The sequence below is a fragment of the Peromyscus eremicus genome, chromosome 11 (genome assembly GCF_949786415.1).
Source record: "Peromyscus eremicus chromosome 11, PerEre_H2_v1, whole genome shotgun sequence".
Classification (NCBI taxonomy): Eukaryota; Metazoa; Chordata; class Mammalia; order Rodentia; family Cricetidae; genus Peromyscus; species Peromyscus eremicus.
Window position 1 is genome coordinate 58,079,877 of NC_081427.1, and position 14,744 is coordinate 58,094,620.

At 43.6% G+C, this 14,744-nt stretch overlaps 1 protein-coding gene across 1 annotated transcript in view; it reads right to left on the minus strand.

Moving 5' to 3' along the window:
- The window catches only part of Ap3b1 (adaptor related protein complex 3 subunit beta 1), a 213,997-nt gene that overhangs the window by 163,941 nt on the left and 35,312 nt on the right, over positions 1-14,744 (minus strand). The window contains exons 3-5 of the mRNA XM_059276349.1: positions 12,043-12,117; positions 2,161-2,256; positions 1,452-1,612 (exon numbers count right to left, since the gene is read on the minus strand). Coding sequence (XP_059132332.1) covers positions 1,452-1,612; positions 2,161-2,256; positions 12,043-12,117 — 332 coding nt within the window. The remainder of the gene's footprint in view (positions 1-1,451; positions 1,613-2,160; positions 2,257-12,042; positions 12,118-14,744) is intronic.

Genomic DNA, 14,744 nt, shown 5'->3' on the forward strand with positions numbered 1-14,744 from the left:
CAGGGAGTGGACAGTGAGCTGCCACCTGGCCACCAGGCGCACTTTTAAGCCATTAATGAGACTTTACATTTCTTTTTTAAAGTTTAATTGCATGTATTTATTTAGGGGAGGTTTCCACATGTGCCGTGATGTACGTGTGGCAGTCACAAAACAACAGATTATTTGGCACAGGGGTCATTGCCACCTTAAGAGTGTGAATGCTGTTCACAATCCACACATCTGCTGATTTCCTGCATTTCACGTGCACAATCCACACATCTGCTGATTTCCTGCATTCCACGTCTTTGACACGACACTGAGAGCACACCGGAAGGAAACAAGGGGTAGCTTGCAGACAGACGGCAGAAAGCAGCCACACACTGTGACACATAACTCGTTCTAGACAGTACCTTTCCCCCAGAGATCAAGGAACTGTATGATATTTGCTAAAAATGTCGATAGCATATACTAAGAAATCACTGAATCGGGGAGAGAGATGGCTCAGCAGTTAAGGACACTGGTTGCTCTTCCGCGGGACCCAAGCTTTACCCCCAGCACCCACACAGTAGCTCACAGTCCCAGGGGATCCAATGCCCTCTTCTGTCCTCCATAGGTACTACATGCAGCCAGTGCACAGAGATATATGCAGGCAAAAAAACCCATACACATAAAAATAAAGGTTTTTTTAAAAAAAAGTTGGACAATATATAAGAATTCTACACAAAAAAAAAATCACTACCAAAAAAAGTATATAATAAACTAGCTCTATCCAAGAATCACACTCCACAGAGTGAAGAGCAGAAACAAAGATGAGTTGTAAACAAAGCACATGAAATTCTACTCTATAGTAAAGAAGGCGATCTCCCCATCCCCGCCCGCCCGTTTCATGTATGTGAGTGTGTGGTTGCATGCACCTGGACATACACATTCGGAGGCCAGAGGAGCCCGGTGGTGTCTTCTTCAATGGTTCTATGCCTTACTGTCTTGAGACAAGGTGTCCCAGACGCTCACCATTCTGGCTAGGCTGGCCAGCCAGCCAGCTCCCAGGATCCACTCCTCTCCCCTCCCCACCACGCTGCCTCTGCAGACACTTGCAGACATAGCAAGCTTTGTCAGCCCTGGGTGCTGGGATCTGTGCTCATGTATTCGTGTTTCACACCCACTGAGCCGTCTCCCAGCCCCTGTTTTCTGACCACACATACATATGTGCGCATGTCTAAGACACACTACACAAATGAGAATGCAAACTCTGATTAAAGCTATGGAACCTAGAAGTAAACAGAGGCCCTAGCACACTCAGAAGTAAAAGTCCTCACAAGGTCTCTATAACCAACACAAAAGCAAAGACGTGTAAAGATTATTTATAGGGGGGAAAAAACACAGCCAAATTCCTTAACTTAGAAGGACGCGCTAGAAAGTACCTTTGGCTGACAACAGTCTACGTAGCCTACTGTGATCAACAAAGCACCTACCTATACAACTTCTGTATAGCATGGGCTGCATTCTTCCTGACGTACGGCGACAGGTCAGCCGAAGCCTCCTTAATAGCCAGCATCATGATAGGCACAATAATTGGCACTCTAATACTCGACAGAACTCTCAAGGCACTTGCACGGATTAGTTGATTTGGGTCCTAAAACGGAGTGAAAATAGTCATCACATTTTCAAGTTTAGACTTTCAAACACATCTGTACGATAGAGTTAGCAAGTGTTACAGCGCTAATCAACACAGAAGAGCCTTTGAAAACAGGCAATGGTGTCTGAAAACAGGTAAAAACAGGAAAAGTGTCTTTTCTGAACAGTGCTTTAAAGAAAGGTGGGACAATTCTAGCTGACTACTTATTACTAAATGTACTAGACTTTTAATCTTTCATAGTAAAATGCATCATAATGTAAATGTGTTCTTTACAAATGCCCCACTGTCTTATCTCTACACTTTCAACAACTAGTACGATGAGAAGCAGTCCTTCAAATGAGACGACGATAAAATGGACATAAACAGAAGCCGTAACTTCTGGGGCAAGCTTCCACGTGGGGACAAAGAGATCCTTCTCTACGGCCACTGAATCTGCGCTCTGGGAGGCCTTTAACTCCTGCAGCCACAGCGAGGCAGGGTAGTAGACTACTGCCCTGCACTGTGCAGACACCTTGGAGCTACCCACCTGCTCGCTCATCATTTACCTTCAAAGCTCGCTGGAAAGTGCTGATGGACAGGAGCGCCAGGTCCTGCTGTTCCTCAGCATATCGGACGAGGTAAACATATACCAACTTCTTGATCTATTCGGAGGGGAAAAAAAAGTCATTCACTCCTACTAAGATGAAAATTTAAAACTCAATATTTTATAAACCAAAATCCATTCTCAATTTTCCTCAAGTAAGTAACGGGATCTGGTCACAGCTTAGTCTGTAAAGCAGATGCTATTTTTTGTGATAACGAAAGCAAACAAAAAAAGCTTGTGAAGTAAGCATTTTTATAATCCAACCCACAGCAGTAACATCCTGTCAATGTGTCTCTTCCTTTCACATCAAGTTTAATCTCTGAGAAAAAGAACTGTATAATATCAAAATATAAACTGGCAAAAAAAATTAAAAATCAAAGACACATGTTAACAGCACAGGCCCTCATCATCTGGTATACAAGCTTACATTTCCACATCTATCAAACAGTCCCAACTCCTTCAATGGTAGCAGTCACATTCCAATGTATATTACATGATATTTTCATCTTAATAAGGATAATTGGTGAATATGTGAAAATAGTACCAATTTAATATAATAACAATTCCAAAGAGACTAGACTGGTCAGTGTTCTGGAAAAATCTTTAAAGACAATGTGAGGAGGAGGAGGCGGCGGCGGCAGAGGAGGAAGAGGTGGTAGTGGAGGAAGAGGAAGAAGAGAAGGTGGAGGAGGTGGAAGAGGAGGAGGAGGTGGAGGTGGTGGTGGTGATGGTGGTGATGGTGGTGGTAGTGGTGATGGTGGTGATGGTGGTGATGGTGGTGGTAGTGGTGATGGTGGTGGTAACCCAGGGTCTTGTGCATGCTAAGCACACACTCTCCCTGAGTTACTCTCTCAGCCCCCAGCTCCTCTTGATATTATGTGGTTTTAGCTTCCTTCCAGTGTCTGTTTCTTCCAGTGTGGCACTCCAAACTAAATGAGATCTAAGCAGAACAAACTAGGTCAGTTTGTTCCTGCTGAAGCCTTCACTAATATAACTAAGGATCAAAACTATCCACTTCCCAAGATTAGTGCTAAGAAGCCCCACTGTATCCACTTTCCCAAGTGCAGTGTTAGGAAGCCCCACTGTATCCACTCTCCCAAGTGCAGTGTTAGGAAGCCTCACTGTATCCACTTTCCCAAGTGCAGTGCTAGGAAGTCCCACTGTATCCACTTTCCCAAGTGCACTGTTAGGAAGCCCCACTGTATCCACTCTCCCAAGTGCAGTGTTAGGAAGCCCCACTGTATCCACTTCCCCAAGTGCAGTGTTAGGAAGCCTCACTGTATCCACTCTCCCAAGTGCAGTGTTAGGAAGCCCCACTGTATCCACTCTCCCAAGTGTAGTGTTAGGAAGCCTCACTGTATCCACTTCCCCAAGTGCAGTGTGAGGAAATCCCACTGTATCCATTCTCCCAAGTGCAGTGTTAGGAAGCCTCACTGTATCCACTCTCCCAAGTGCAGTGTCAGGAAGCCCCATTGTATCCACTCTCCCAAGTGCAGTGTTAGGAAGCCTTACTGTATCCACTTTCCCAAGTGCAGTGTCAGGAAGCCCCACTGTATCCACTCTCCCAAGTGCAGTGTTAGGAAGCCCCACTGTATCCACTTCCCCAAGTGCAGTGTTAGGAAGCCCCACTGTATCCACTCTCCCAAGTACAGTGTCAGGAAGCCTCACTGTATCCACTTCCCCAAGTGCAGTGCTAGGAAGCCCCACTGTATCCACTCTCCCAAGTGCAGTGTTAGGAAGCCCCACTGTATCCACTCTCCCAAGTGCAAGTGTTAGGAAGTCTCACTGTATCCACTTTCTCAAGTGCAGTGTCAGGAAGTCCTACTGTATCCACTTTCCCAAGTACAGTGTTAGGAAGCCCCACTGTATCCACTCTCCCAAGTGCAGTGTTAGGAAGCCCCACTGTATCCACTTTCTCAAGTGCACTGTTAGGAAGCCCCACTGTATCCATTCTCCCAAGTGCAGTGTTAGGAAGCCTCACTGTATCCACTTTCCCAAGTGCAGTGTCAGGAAGCCTCACTGCACTGAATGGCTGTGCTTTTAAGATTTCCAGTTTCAATCTCTTAAATGAAAAGCAAAACTGTACATTCATCTATAGGGAAGGTCAGCACCTGAGACCTGGCTCTTCATAGCATCTTGTTGAGATAATTTCAGACATTAATTCTATGGTCCAGCCTGCTTAACCACCTTCACAACATCATAAACACAAATGAAAATTTGGTGAGCACACTTTCTATACCCTCATTAGTGAATATAGTGAAACTTTAATTTATACTAATCCACTCATCCATATTATATAATAATGCTACAGATGAAACTGTACAAAAAAATAATAATCTCTTAAGTATTCTCCATGGCCAAATAGTTCCACAAAAATCTTAAAGATAAACTCCAGCATCTCTAACACAGTACTCAGCATAGCTAATAATCTGCCCCAAACTTTCTTTTTAGTCAAACAGAAATAATCCTTCAACATAACTTGGCCTTGTTCTCAAGCTGCACCACCCTCCTCCACCAAATTTCACTTAAAATCTTCAAGACCAAAAATTAAAGAATAAAATGCTGACTAATACATAAACAATAAATTGTAGCCAAGTAAACTACACTGTGCACTGCAATACAAAATAAAGCAAGTCTATATTTAGCACTGAAATCTACATGAAACATGTAGATTTTAACATGCTAAATGGTATAAATTAAAAACAAAATCAAAGCTAGTTACATATATATATATATGGGAGGATGGAGACAGGGCCCCACTCTGTAGCTTGCTCAGGTTAGCCAATCACAACAATCCTCCTGCTTCAGCTACCCACATCTAGGACTCCAGGTGTGCACTACAATGCCAGGCTGAACTAGGGATGCTTTCTAAGTTTCCTTATTTCTAGGAAAAGACAGCGTCTTCTGTAGTTTTGACAACCCACAGCCAGCAGAAAAACTGCCATAAACCTGCTCAAGAGATCAACAAAAACTCAGCGAATGAACAGCTTTATCAAGTCAACAATATGTGGCAGCCCCCTTGCCATGACAGGAGCCTCTGAGGGCCAACCCCTCTGCCACAAGTGTCCATAATGACACCACTCTACTCGGGAGGCTGAAAGTCCACCCTTCCCAAAAGTTTAATGATGAACAGCTCTGTAATGAAGGGGATGTATATCTCTTGTTAAGTGAGCAACAGACTCACCGTCTTGTTACTACAGCTACCGTGTGGTGTGTCTCACGGCCCTTCAACATAACAAAGTTCCTTGGAACTTCTAGTTGGGTGGTGACCCAAGTGAAACTGCCACACAGACTTTTCAAATAGTTCAGTTACCAAATTCAAGAAATTTAACACCAGTACAATCCTATTACCTTACAAATAATCCACATTTTAAGCTTCCAATCTTATACTCTAGAACATTCTCTCCAATTCAGGGTTCGAGCTGTATGGAAACACCAAGTCTTGTCAGCCATCTTTCATCTCAGGAAGCTCTGCTGTTTCTTTCTCCCAGTCAGTGTTCAAATTGACAGGAGATGACTGGTTATAAAAGAAAAGCATCACTGGCTCTGCATTTATTTTATTTTCCCTTATTCTTCACCTCAGTCTCTCTGACTTCCCAGTTAAAACCCGCTGAGCACTTTACAGCCCGCAACCTACAACACCACTTACTCAGTTAGCGCTCCCATCCCACTAGGTATGATCACTATCTCCACTCAGGGAGGCAGATTTGCCGATGGTCACAGGACATGTCTGAGGAGGGCAGGGACACGTTCCTAACTCCTGCATGCTCTGGTCAATGAGGAAAGCCCTCCAATTTTTCTATTAAAGTATTCCATAAAAAAAAGGAGTTAGTACCCTTCCCCCAGGACACCTGAAAACGTAATAAAATTACACAATCCAAGGATAAAATTGTCATAAAATACCAGCTTTTTTTCCCTTTGAGACGACTTCCCTATAGCCTAAACTAGCCAGGAACTCATGTTCCCCTGCCTTGACCACCTCAGTGCTGGGACTATGGAGGACTATACTCAGATCTCTTGTCCTTTAAGGCAGGGGGGAAAAAAAACTGTTTTAATTTATAGATGAATGCTTTAAATCATCTAACCTTTAGTAAATCACAGGGCCCAAATTCACACACCAAGTCTAGCATACAGTTTTGCTATGGAGGAACCTGTGTCTTAACTCCAAGTATAGATCTGCACTGTGGAGCCTGGCCTCGATGCTCCTGTTCACAAGCCACCGGAAGACACTACTCTATGACGTCAGGGTGCCTCGTGCCAGGATCCCCATCGATACTCTATGACGTCAGGGTGCCTCGTGCCAGGATCCCCACCTCTATTACCAGTGAACTTTCAGGTTAAATTCCCAATCAGACTCCATGTGATTTACTTTGTCCAAATTGGTGCTTCTCAAATTTCAGAATCTGAACAATCCAAAAATAAACACACATATGTAATACTGTCCCATTAAATAATCTCAAGTTTGTTTTTGTTTTGTTTTGTTTTGTTTTGTTTTGTTTTTACATAAGATATAAACCATAGGTTCCAAAACCAAGCAAGACCAGTTTAGGTGGAAACCAAAACCAGGTGAGGGAGGCCAGTCTAAAAGTAGTATAAGCCAAAAGATCCAAACCATAAGTAACATTTTTTATTCAAAACAATTTTTAAAGTTCTTGGTATCATAGTTTTGATGCAATGATAGATGATTATTGGAAACATATGACCAGAACTAGAGATTTAAGTTCCTTAGAATACAGCACTTCTGGAAAGCAACCTATACCCACACGTATTGACAGGTATGGTGACAGGTTAATATAGAGTTCACGTCTCAGTCACAAAGTTCTCGAATCACCTTGGAATGAATGTGTTTGAGTTAAACTGTGGACCTCCAGAACTTAGCAGACTTCCACATAAGAGCTCAAAAACTGCCAATCCATCATCACAGGACAGACAAAAATCAGGGTTTTCCAAACAGGTTACTGCATCTAGGACCTCGTGTCCTCAGCATCTGTAAGTCATTGAATAGCAATGTCTAAAAGTGCCACCAATACACTCTTAGGAACCATGACATTAGGATGGGTACGAAACTTGTTTTGTTTCTTGTAACAATCACTTAAAGCATTCTTTGTCCCTACCAATTACATTCGGAGCTGACGCCAAGTTTTAAAAGAGAAGCATTAGGTCCACCCTGCCCGGATCTCCTTAGGATTTATTTTCCAACAATACCTTTGTTTATCAGGACAGCCAGCTAGCTTTAAAAGTGTATTATGAACTCCAGAATGCATCTAGGATTATAATGGGTACACTGAAACATTCAGAACCACAGCTGGGCTAGCAGGTTTCACTATAATTACTCACTATTGGAGAAGGATTTCTGCGACTGTTATAGCAAAAAGCATAACAATATCAAATCACAGAAGGTTGCAAAACACTAAATTTGTTCCAGTTCTGTTATAAGAATCAATCAATATTGACCACAAGAGGCCTATGCACTGCCGGGCTGCAGGTGTGCGGAGGAAGCCTACTTTCCCCGAGACCACTCTGTGACCAGAAACGGGAGTAGTTAAAGGTCCGTGACTACGCCACTCTCTGATCAGTTACTTTCATTCAATGTTACAACACTCCTTGCTGTAAAGCTAATCATAGCAGAGCCCCAGCAGTCTGGAGGAACACAGGCAGATCTGTTTAATTAGCTTATCGATACCACTACATCAAACTTCATGAGCTATTGACTGAAGCTTTGATTATTTTTGTACTATAAGCACTGACTGCTTACTGGGTCACTTTTGGTGTCATTTGACATCTAATGTCAGGTGACGTACGACATAGCTCACCTGCGTATGGAAGGCAGCATATACTTATAAAAATGAAACTTCTCACTCAGCAGCAAGGAAACATCAGTCAATTCTCACAGCACAGATTTGTAAGAAGCTTCTATCAGTGTTTCATAAGATTAGAAGATTAAGTATGTTCCCAAAAAATCGCAAAGTTTTAAAGAACAAAAGCTCAAAAACAAGCAGCCCAGGGCTGAATGGAGGGATCGTGGTTAAGAGAACTTGCTGCTCTTGAGGAGGACACAGATTCAATTTCCAGCACCCACATGGTGGCTCACAACCATCTGTAACTCCAGTTCCAGAGGAGCCAACATCTTCTTCTGGCTTTCATGAACACTACACACGCATGGTACAAAGACATACACATAAAATAAAGTCTTTAAAAGAAAAAGACCAAAAATAACGTTTCTGCTAAAACTTTTCTCACAGAATATCAGCCAACATACCAGAACCTGAGAGCAAAGGAGGAAAAAAAACAAACAGCTAGGTCTTCCTACTGATGCTGAGGTAAACAGCTCTGAATGAGCAAGAATACAAACTTTTCTGTTTCCGCAATGAGAAGCCCAGGGCTATCAAGTCCACCAGCTCACAGACTTGCTCTTGCCTATCCGTATCTACAACAACACAAAAAGACCGTCAGCACACTGGACACCTCGCGAAGCATGGCTGACGCTAAGGAGGGGTCGGACGCTAAGGTGGGGGTGGGGGAGAAGAGCCCCAAACACAAAGGATGGCGCTCGCTGCCAGGGCAACAGTCTAGGACGGCCTCCTGGCTTTGGATGACGACTACCGAACATCTGCTGTATGACCACAGTAAGTCCTCCATCGTACCTTCATTGTAAAGTACAGACAGAGAAATCCAGAGCTAGCCTCCCAGAGTTGTTCACTTGTGTGAAACAGAACACCCTCAGCACAGACGCGCTTTCTGTATATTAGTGATCATCACTGCCGAGAGACTGTTTCCGGGAACACCAGGACCAGCTCTGACTGCTTCACAGGTTTTAGAAGTCAATCTGTTCTGCAGTAGAGTGCCAGCAAGTCTTAGGCTTGTACACAAGTGACATGAAAGTACCCCCAGGCCAGCGGAAGAAACCTGGGGAAGCAGTAGCAGGACAGATCCAAGATGGCACAGAAAATACTACTATACATACCACAATGCCTTCTGATCAGAGAAACGAAATTAAGTGAAAATAAAATTCTCAGTGAGATATCACTTCATATACTCTAAAAGAGCCATAATCTAAAATATGGAGTTTTTTACAGTTAAACAGGAAGCTAGAGATGTGCTTAGTGGTAGCATAGTCATCGATTATACATAAATCCCTGAGTTCCATCCCAGCATCAAAAAGAATCAAACGAAGAAAACAGGGGTGGGGGAGTATAGAGGAGGAGGGAGGGACAGAGAGAGGAGAGGGGGAAGGGAAGGGCAGGTGTTAGCAAGGGTATGAAAAGGCAGGACTCACAAGCATTACTATTTTAAATGTAAAATGTTGCTGTAGGAAATAAATGGTTGGCAGTTAACGTCATCACAGAGTCCTCATGTTACCACCAATGAACGGCAGGCTCCGGTCTACATGCACAGATGTGACAGTGAAGGGCCACACAAGAAGACCTGGACGCTAATGCTCAGAGCAGCACAACACCTAATAGTCCAAAAGGAGAAACATTCTAAATGTCCATCGATGGATGAATACACAAAACACAGGTACCCATACAGGAGAATGCTCTTCAGCCATAAAAATACATGGTTACTGTCAGCCAACTAAGAACTGCCCACATTCCATAACCAGGTTCCTCCCCCGCTTCAGTGACTCAGCGCCTGGCCCCCTCATCACTAATATGATGTATTTTCCCTATGTACATACTCCATACCTCCTCCCTATACAGCCAACCATGACAACCTGGTCAGTCGCTGTCTGTTTTTCCAGCCCTGCTCAGACAGCCATTTTGAGCGCGCGCACACACACACACACACACACACACACCGCCACTGCCCATAAATCTCTTGTATGAGGTCTATTCCTGGTGTGACTTTTGTGGCTTCCTTGGCCCCAATCATCAAGACACTCTTTCACCGAAAAACCCTTTCAGACAGAACACTACAACATGAAGAACCTGAAAACATGCTACATGGAGACAGCTGCGTTCTGCAGGGCTCTGTATCTTTAGTCAGATCTGTTTAGTCAGGCCTGAACTAAGTCTCAAACAATGACCTCCTAGGATTTCATTTAAATACAATTCACATGAAATGCCCAGAATAGGCAAATTCATAGACAGAAAGTAGCAGGGATAGGGGGTGACGGCCAGTCATCACAGGATTTCTTCTGGAGTGAGGAAAATGCCATGGGATTGTGATAAATTCTATGCACACACTAAAAAACACTCAATTCAAACTGAAGCTGTGCAGAATGAACCTGTCACCCAGCAGAGTCCACTCAGTGACAGGGCTGGGGCTTGAGGCCCGCAGCTAGGACTCAATGGAGAATGGCCTGAGGGTGAGCACAGCAATGCTGTGGCCTGTGCTGGGGACAGCCGTGTCAGCATCAAGGTCTCTGCCCTCCTCAGGAACAAAGCTGTACTTAAGTCACCACCAATGGCCGAGCCACTCTTGGTTCTCCAAGTGCCCTTCAGCCAAGCACACTCCGTTACGAGGAGGACAACCACGCACACCGGCGCACCATCCTCATCAAGCACGCGTTCTGGAAACACAGATTAGGCCGAAGGAACACAACCTAGACCAATACTGGGAGATTATGTTTCTTCTTTTCCTCTGGAGAATATCATTGGCAAGGGTGCTTTATACATTTAACCCTGTGCTGGTTAGCATTATGTTGACTTGAAATTAGCTGGAGTTGTTTTGGAAGAGAGAACCTCAATTGAGAAAATGTCCCCAACAGATGAGCCAGTGACCAAGCTTGTGGTGCATTGTTTGATTAATGTAAGAGGGCCCAGCTCGCTGTGGGCGGGGCCATCCCTGGGGCTGGCAGTCCTGGGTTCTTTCTATAAGAAAGCAGGCTGAGCAAGACTTGAAGAGCAAGCCAATAAGCAGCACTCCTCCATGGCCTCTGCATCAGCTCCTGCCTCCAGGTTCCTGCACTGACTTCCCTCAGTGATGGACTGTGATGTGGAGCTGTAAGCTGAAATAAACCCTTTCCTCCCCAAGCTACCTTTGGTTGTGGTGGTTTATCATAGCAATAGAAACTCTAAGACAAATGCCATCATAAAAAGTAGACATATCTATATCTGGGGTGAAAAGTCATAATATACAGAAAATATAATAAAACTACAAAATAGGCACACCCTAAAATCACACCTCTCCACCTCACAGGGCCTCTTGTAAACTGCTGTCATAGCCTCCTAATTCAGACCACCACTGTTATTTGTGTTATGGGTGATGTCATCTGTTGGCCACCATAACAGCACACAAATACTGGTGGTGACCTGTTTTAAATTCTGTATGGGGGTGTGCGGGATTCAAAACTGTTGAGACAATTCTCTCAATTTAACCAGAGTTTTACTGCAGTGCAGATGAAGGTGTATGGTTTTGACATTAGGCTATAGCATCCAGTCTAGCTTCTGGGAAAGGGTCTGGCAAGGGGTGCTCTCACTTAAAAAGCCTATGCAGGCGCATTGAGAGTTTAGTGCCTGTCATAATAGCCAGGAAATCTTCTGAGATCTCTGGGTTTCCTGTTAAACATAGCAAAAGGGCCGCAAATTCTCAAAGTACGGGTAGAACTGAGTAGGTCTGTCTCACTGGAGATATGCTATCCTAAAATTAAGTCACTGTCTTTAGGAATTCATGAAAGCTCAACCTGGGTGAATGACTATCACTACAACTTCAATTTTATTTTTCACATTTTCCACCAAAATCCAAAGCTAAGTTCAAGCCCACTTGTTGGTGTACTTACTTTATCTATATTTAAGACTGCAGTCATTTTACCATAATAAAAAGCCAATGAACTCAAACATATTGGATTACAAAGTAGCCAGTGTGTAACAGGAGTAATCAAAATGGTAAAAGCAAACAGTACCTCGATGTTTTTACTGGCCACGTTCTTCACAACAGCAGGAAAGAGTTCCGATGCATTTTTCCCCTTCGCAATCATCTAAAAGTTAAAGAGGAGCATTAATTTTAAAAAGTACTTTAAAAAGGACAGAAACTTTTAAGTTAGTAATCTAAAAACCAAAGTTATTCTGGGAAACTCTACACATGTTAAATATTTCAAAGATTCTGTCATAAAGCAGCTACACAATTACAGTTCAAGTTTTCCCGTGTCAATCACATCCCCACTACACAGACCTGAGTACACACTCTCTGTGTTTCACGTAACACACAAATATATAGACACGTCAAGGGAAACTATAGAGCCAAACGTGGAAGTGCACTCCTGTGATCCCAGCACCTGGGAGGCAGAGAAGAGAGGCTTGGAAGTTCAGGGCCAGCCTAGCCGATGTGAGACTCTGTCTCCAAAAGAGGGGTGGGGGAGGAAGAGAAGAAGCAAGGAGGAAGGAGGAGGAAGGAAAAAGGAGAGGAGGAACAGAACATACACAGTAAGTTAAGGGATGTAGAGAAATGGTACAGCATCTTCCTCGTGCTAACTGTATTGCAAACATCCCTTCACTGAGTGCCCTTGCTTCTCTTCCAGGTTCTCACATTAAAAAGGTAGTTAGTACATGTGCAATGGGTGCCAGGGACTGTACAAGCTAACTCTCCGGCTTTCTCGGAGGCTCTCTGGAATTTTTCCTAAGTCTCTTCATTGTGCCCACTAAAGATCTGTGAACCACCATCACCTCCAATGCCCCAAATTTCCAAGGGTTCATTCATTCACTCTCCTGTCTCCCTTGTTAGAAACACCTCCTAGAATTCATAATCAACACTCTGCAATCTACACTTTGGAACTTCCCATGTGCTACAACAGAGTTCAAGTGATTTACTTCCAATTTATATCCATTTGTACACTGATTTTCTTCTCATTCTCAAAACAGTCCTTCTCCAGCTAAAGTGATATATCAGCTTTATTCATGTATGAAATATAAGTGTGTTATATAAATACTGGGTGATAGTTTATGTTTTATAATTCCAGTAAACATTTCTCCTAATTCCTTTCTGTTCAGATATCTTGAAAATACTCTGCAAGGCAGCTAGGCATAGAAGTGCATATCTATAAGCCCAGTCTTCGGGAGGCTGAGGCAGGAAGATGTATGAGTTTGAGCCAGCCTGGGCTACAGAGCCAAATGTCTCTCAAAAGAAGAACCAAATAAACATTCCTTATTACAATCTCATCTTTTAATACTGTATTTCCTTACTTGAAACATTTTTATTTGTATGTTTTATGAAGCTTGCTAAGCATCATAGAAAATTCACAAACTACTGCAGCTAAAACACATCTTGATATGACTGGCAAACTAACCTCAAGTCCCTCACCCACAAGGCACGTGCTCTGTAAGGACCTCACTGGAAATCCTGTCACATTAAACTCTACCCCAAGGCTGGCTTAACTTTATACTATAGAAAGATGTTCATAACATCAATATATGAGGGAGTGGAAAAAACACCCTACAGGACAATTCCAGAAATATTTGCTGAGAGAATACAATGAATGAGAGATGCAATGGTCCTGAGCCAGGGAGCCCCTCAAATGGGCACGATGGTCCATAAACAGTAAATATCATACATGAGGGAAGCAACCCTGAGTACCCCAGAGAAAAAGAGACAAATGGGGAGTCCTGAAACATGGAGGTGGAGGCAGGAGCTGTTCTTTCTCTGTACAGTGATCACAAGGTTCTCCTCTCAGGGGAAGCTGAGGAAGAAAGGGAAGAAGTGTGGATGTTCGGAGATTAACAGCTTCCACAGCATGTTCTGTAAGCAGGAGGCCAGGGCAGCCAGGGTGGAGTAAGCCAGGGGAAGAACGGAGGGACGTCACACATGGGGACCGCAGGCAAGAGGGGGTGGCTTTACACTGTTAAGGGTGAAATGGAGGACCACTTGAGAGTTCTGAGCAGAGGACACGTCTCACGGGACTTGCATCTCAAAAAGATCTTTCTAGCTTAGTATGGGAAAGACAACAGGAAATACACAAGTACCCACAACAATTATGAGGCCACTACAGTCATCCGAGAGAGGGTAAGCGACAGTGAAAAGAAGGTGAAGTCTGGAGTTATTCCAGAAATAGACTGACATGAGTAAGAGAGAAAACTGAAAAGTGAGGCTAGCACATGAGTACGTGGAAGACAGAGCACTTACTCTGATGTCAAAGATGAGAAGTAGTAGTTGGGAGATGGGAAACCAAGAGTCGGTTGTTGAGAAAGCAGCTGAACATCCTGTTACTGTCCCTCTCTCCCTTCGGCGTTTTCCAATTAACCTCTCTGACACACAATGAGTCACTCAAGCCTTCGAGGTGTTTGCATGAATACATTGTGCCAACCTTACAGTCTATGTATTTACATGAAAGCACCATCTCTCATTATGTTTTGTTTTGTTTTTGTCTTTCGAGACAGGGTTTCTCTGTGTAGCCTTGGCTATCCTGGAACTCACTCTGTAGATCAGGCTGGCCTCAAACTCACAAAGATCAGCCTACCTCTGCCTCCCGAGAGACACTATCTCTTAAAGATCATTACTGTACTGCGGAATCTTCAGCTAAGAAGTCTCCTAATTGCTAACACCAGACTCTTTATACTAAATGCAACTGTTACAGTAAGACTCATGCCTACCACTTTATTACCTATTTTCTGT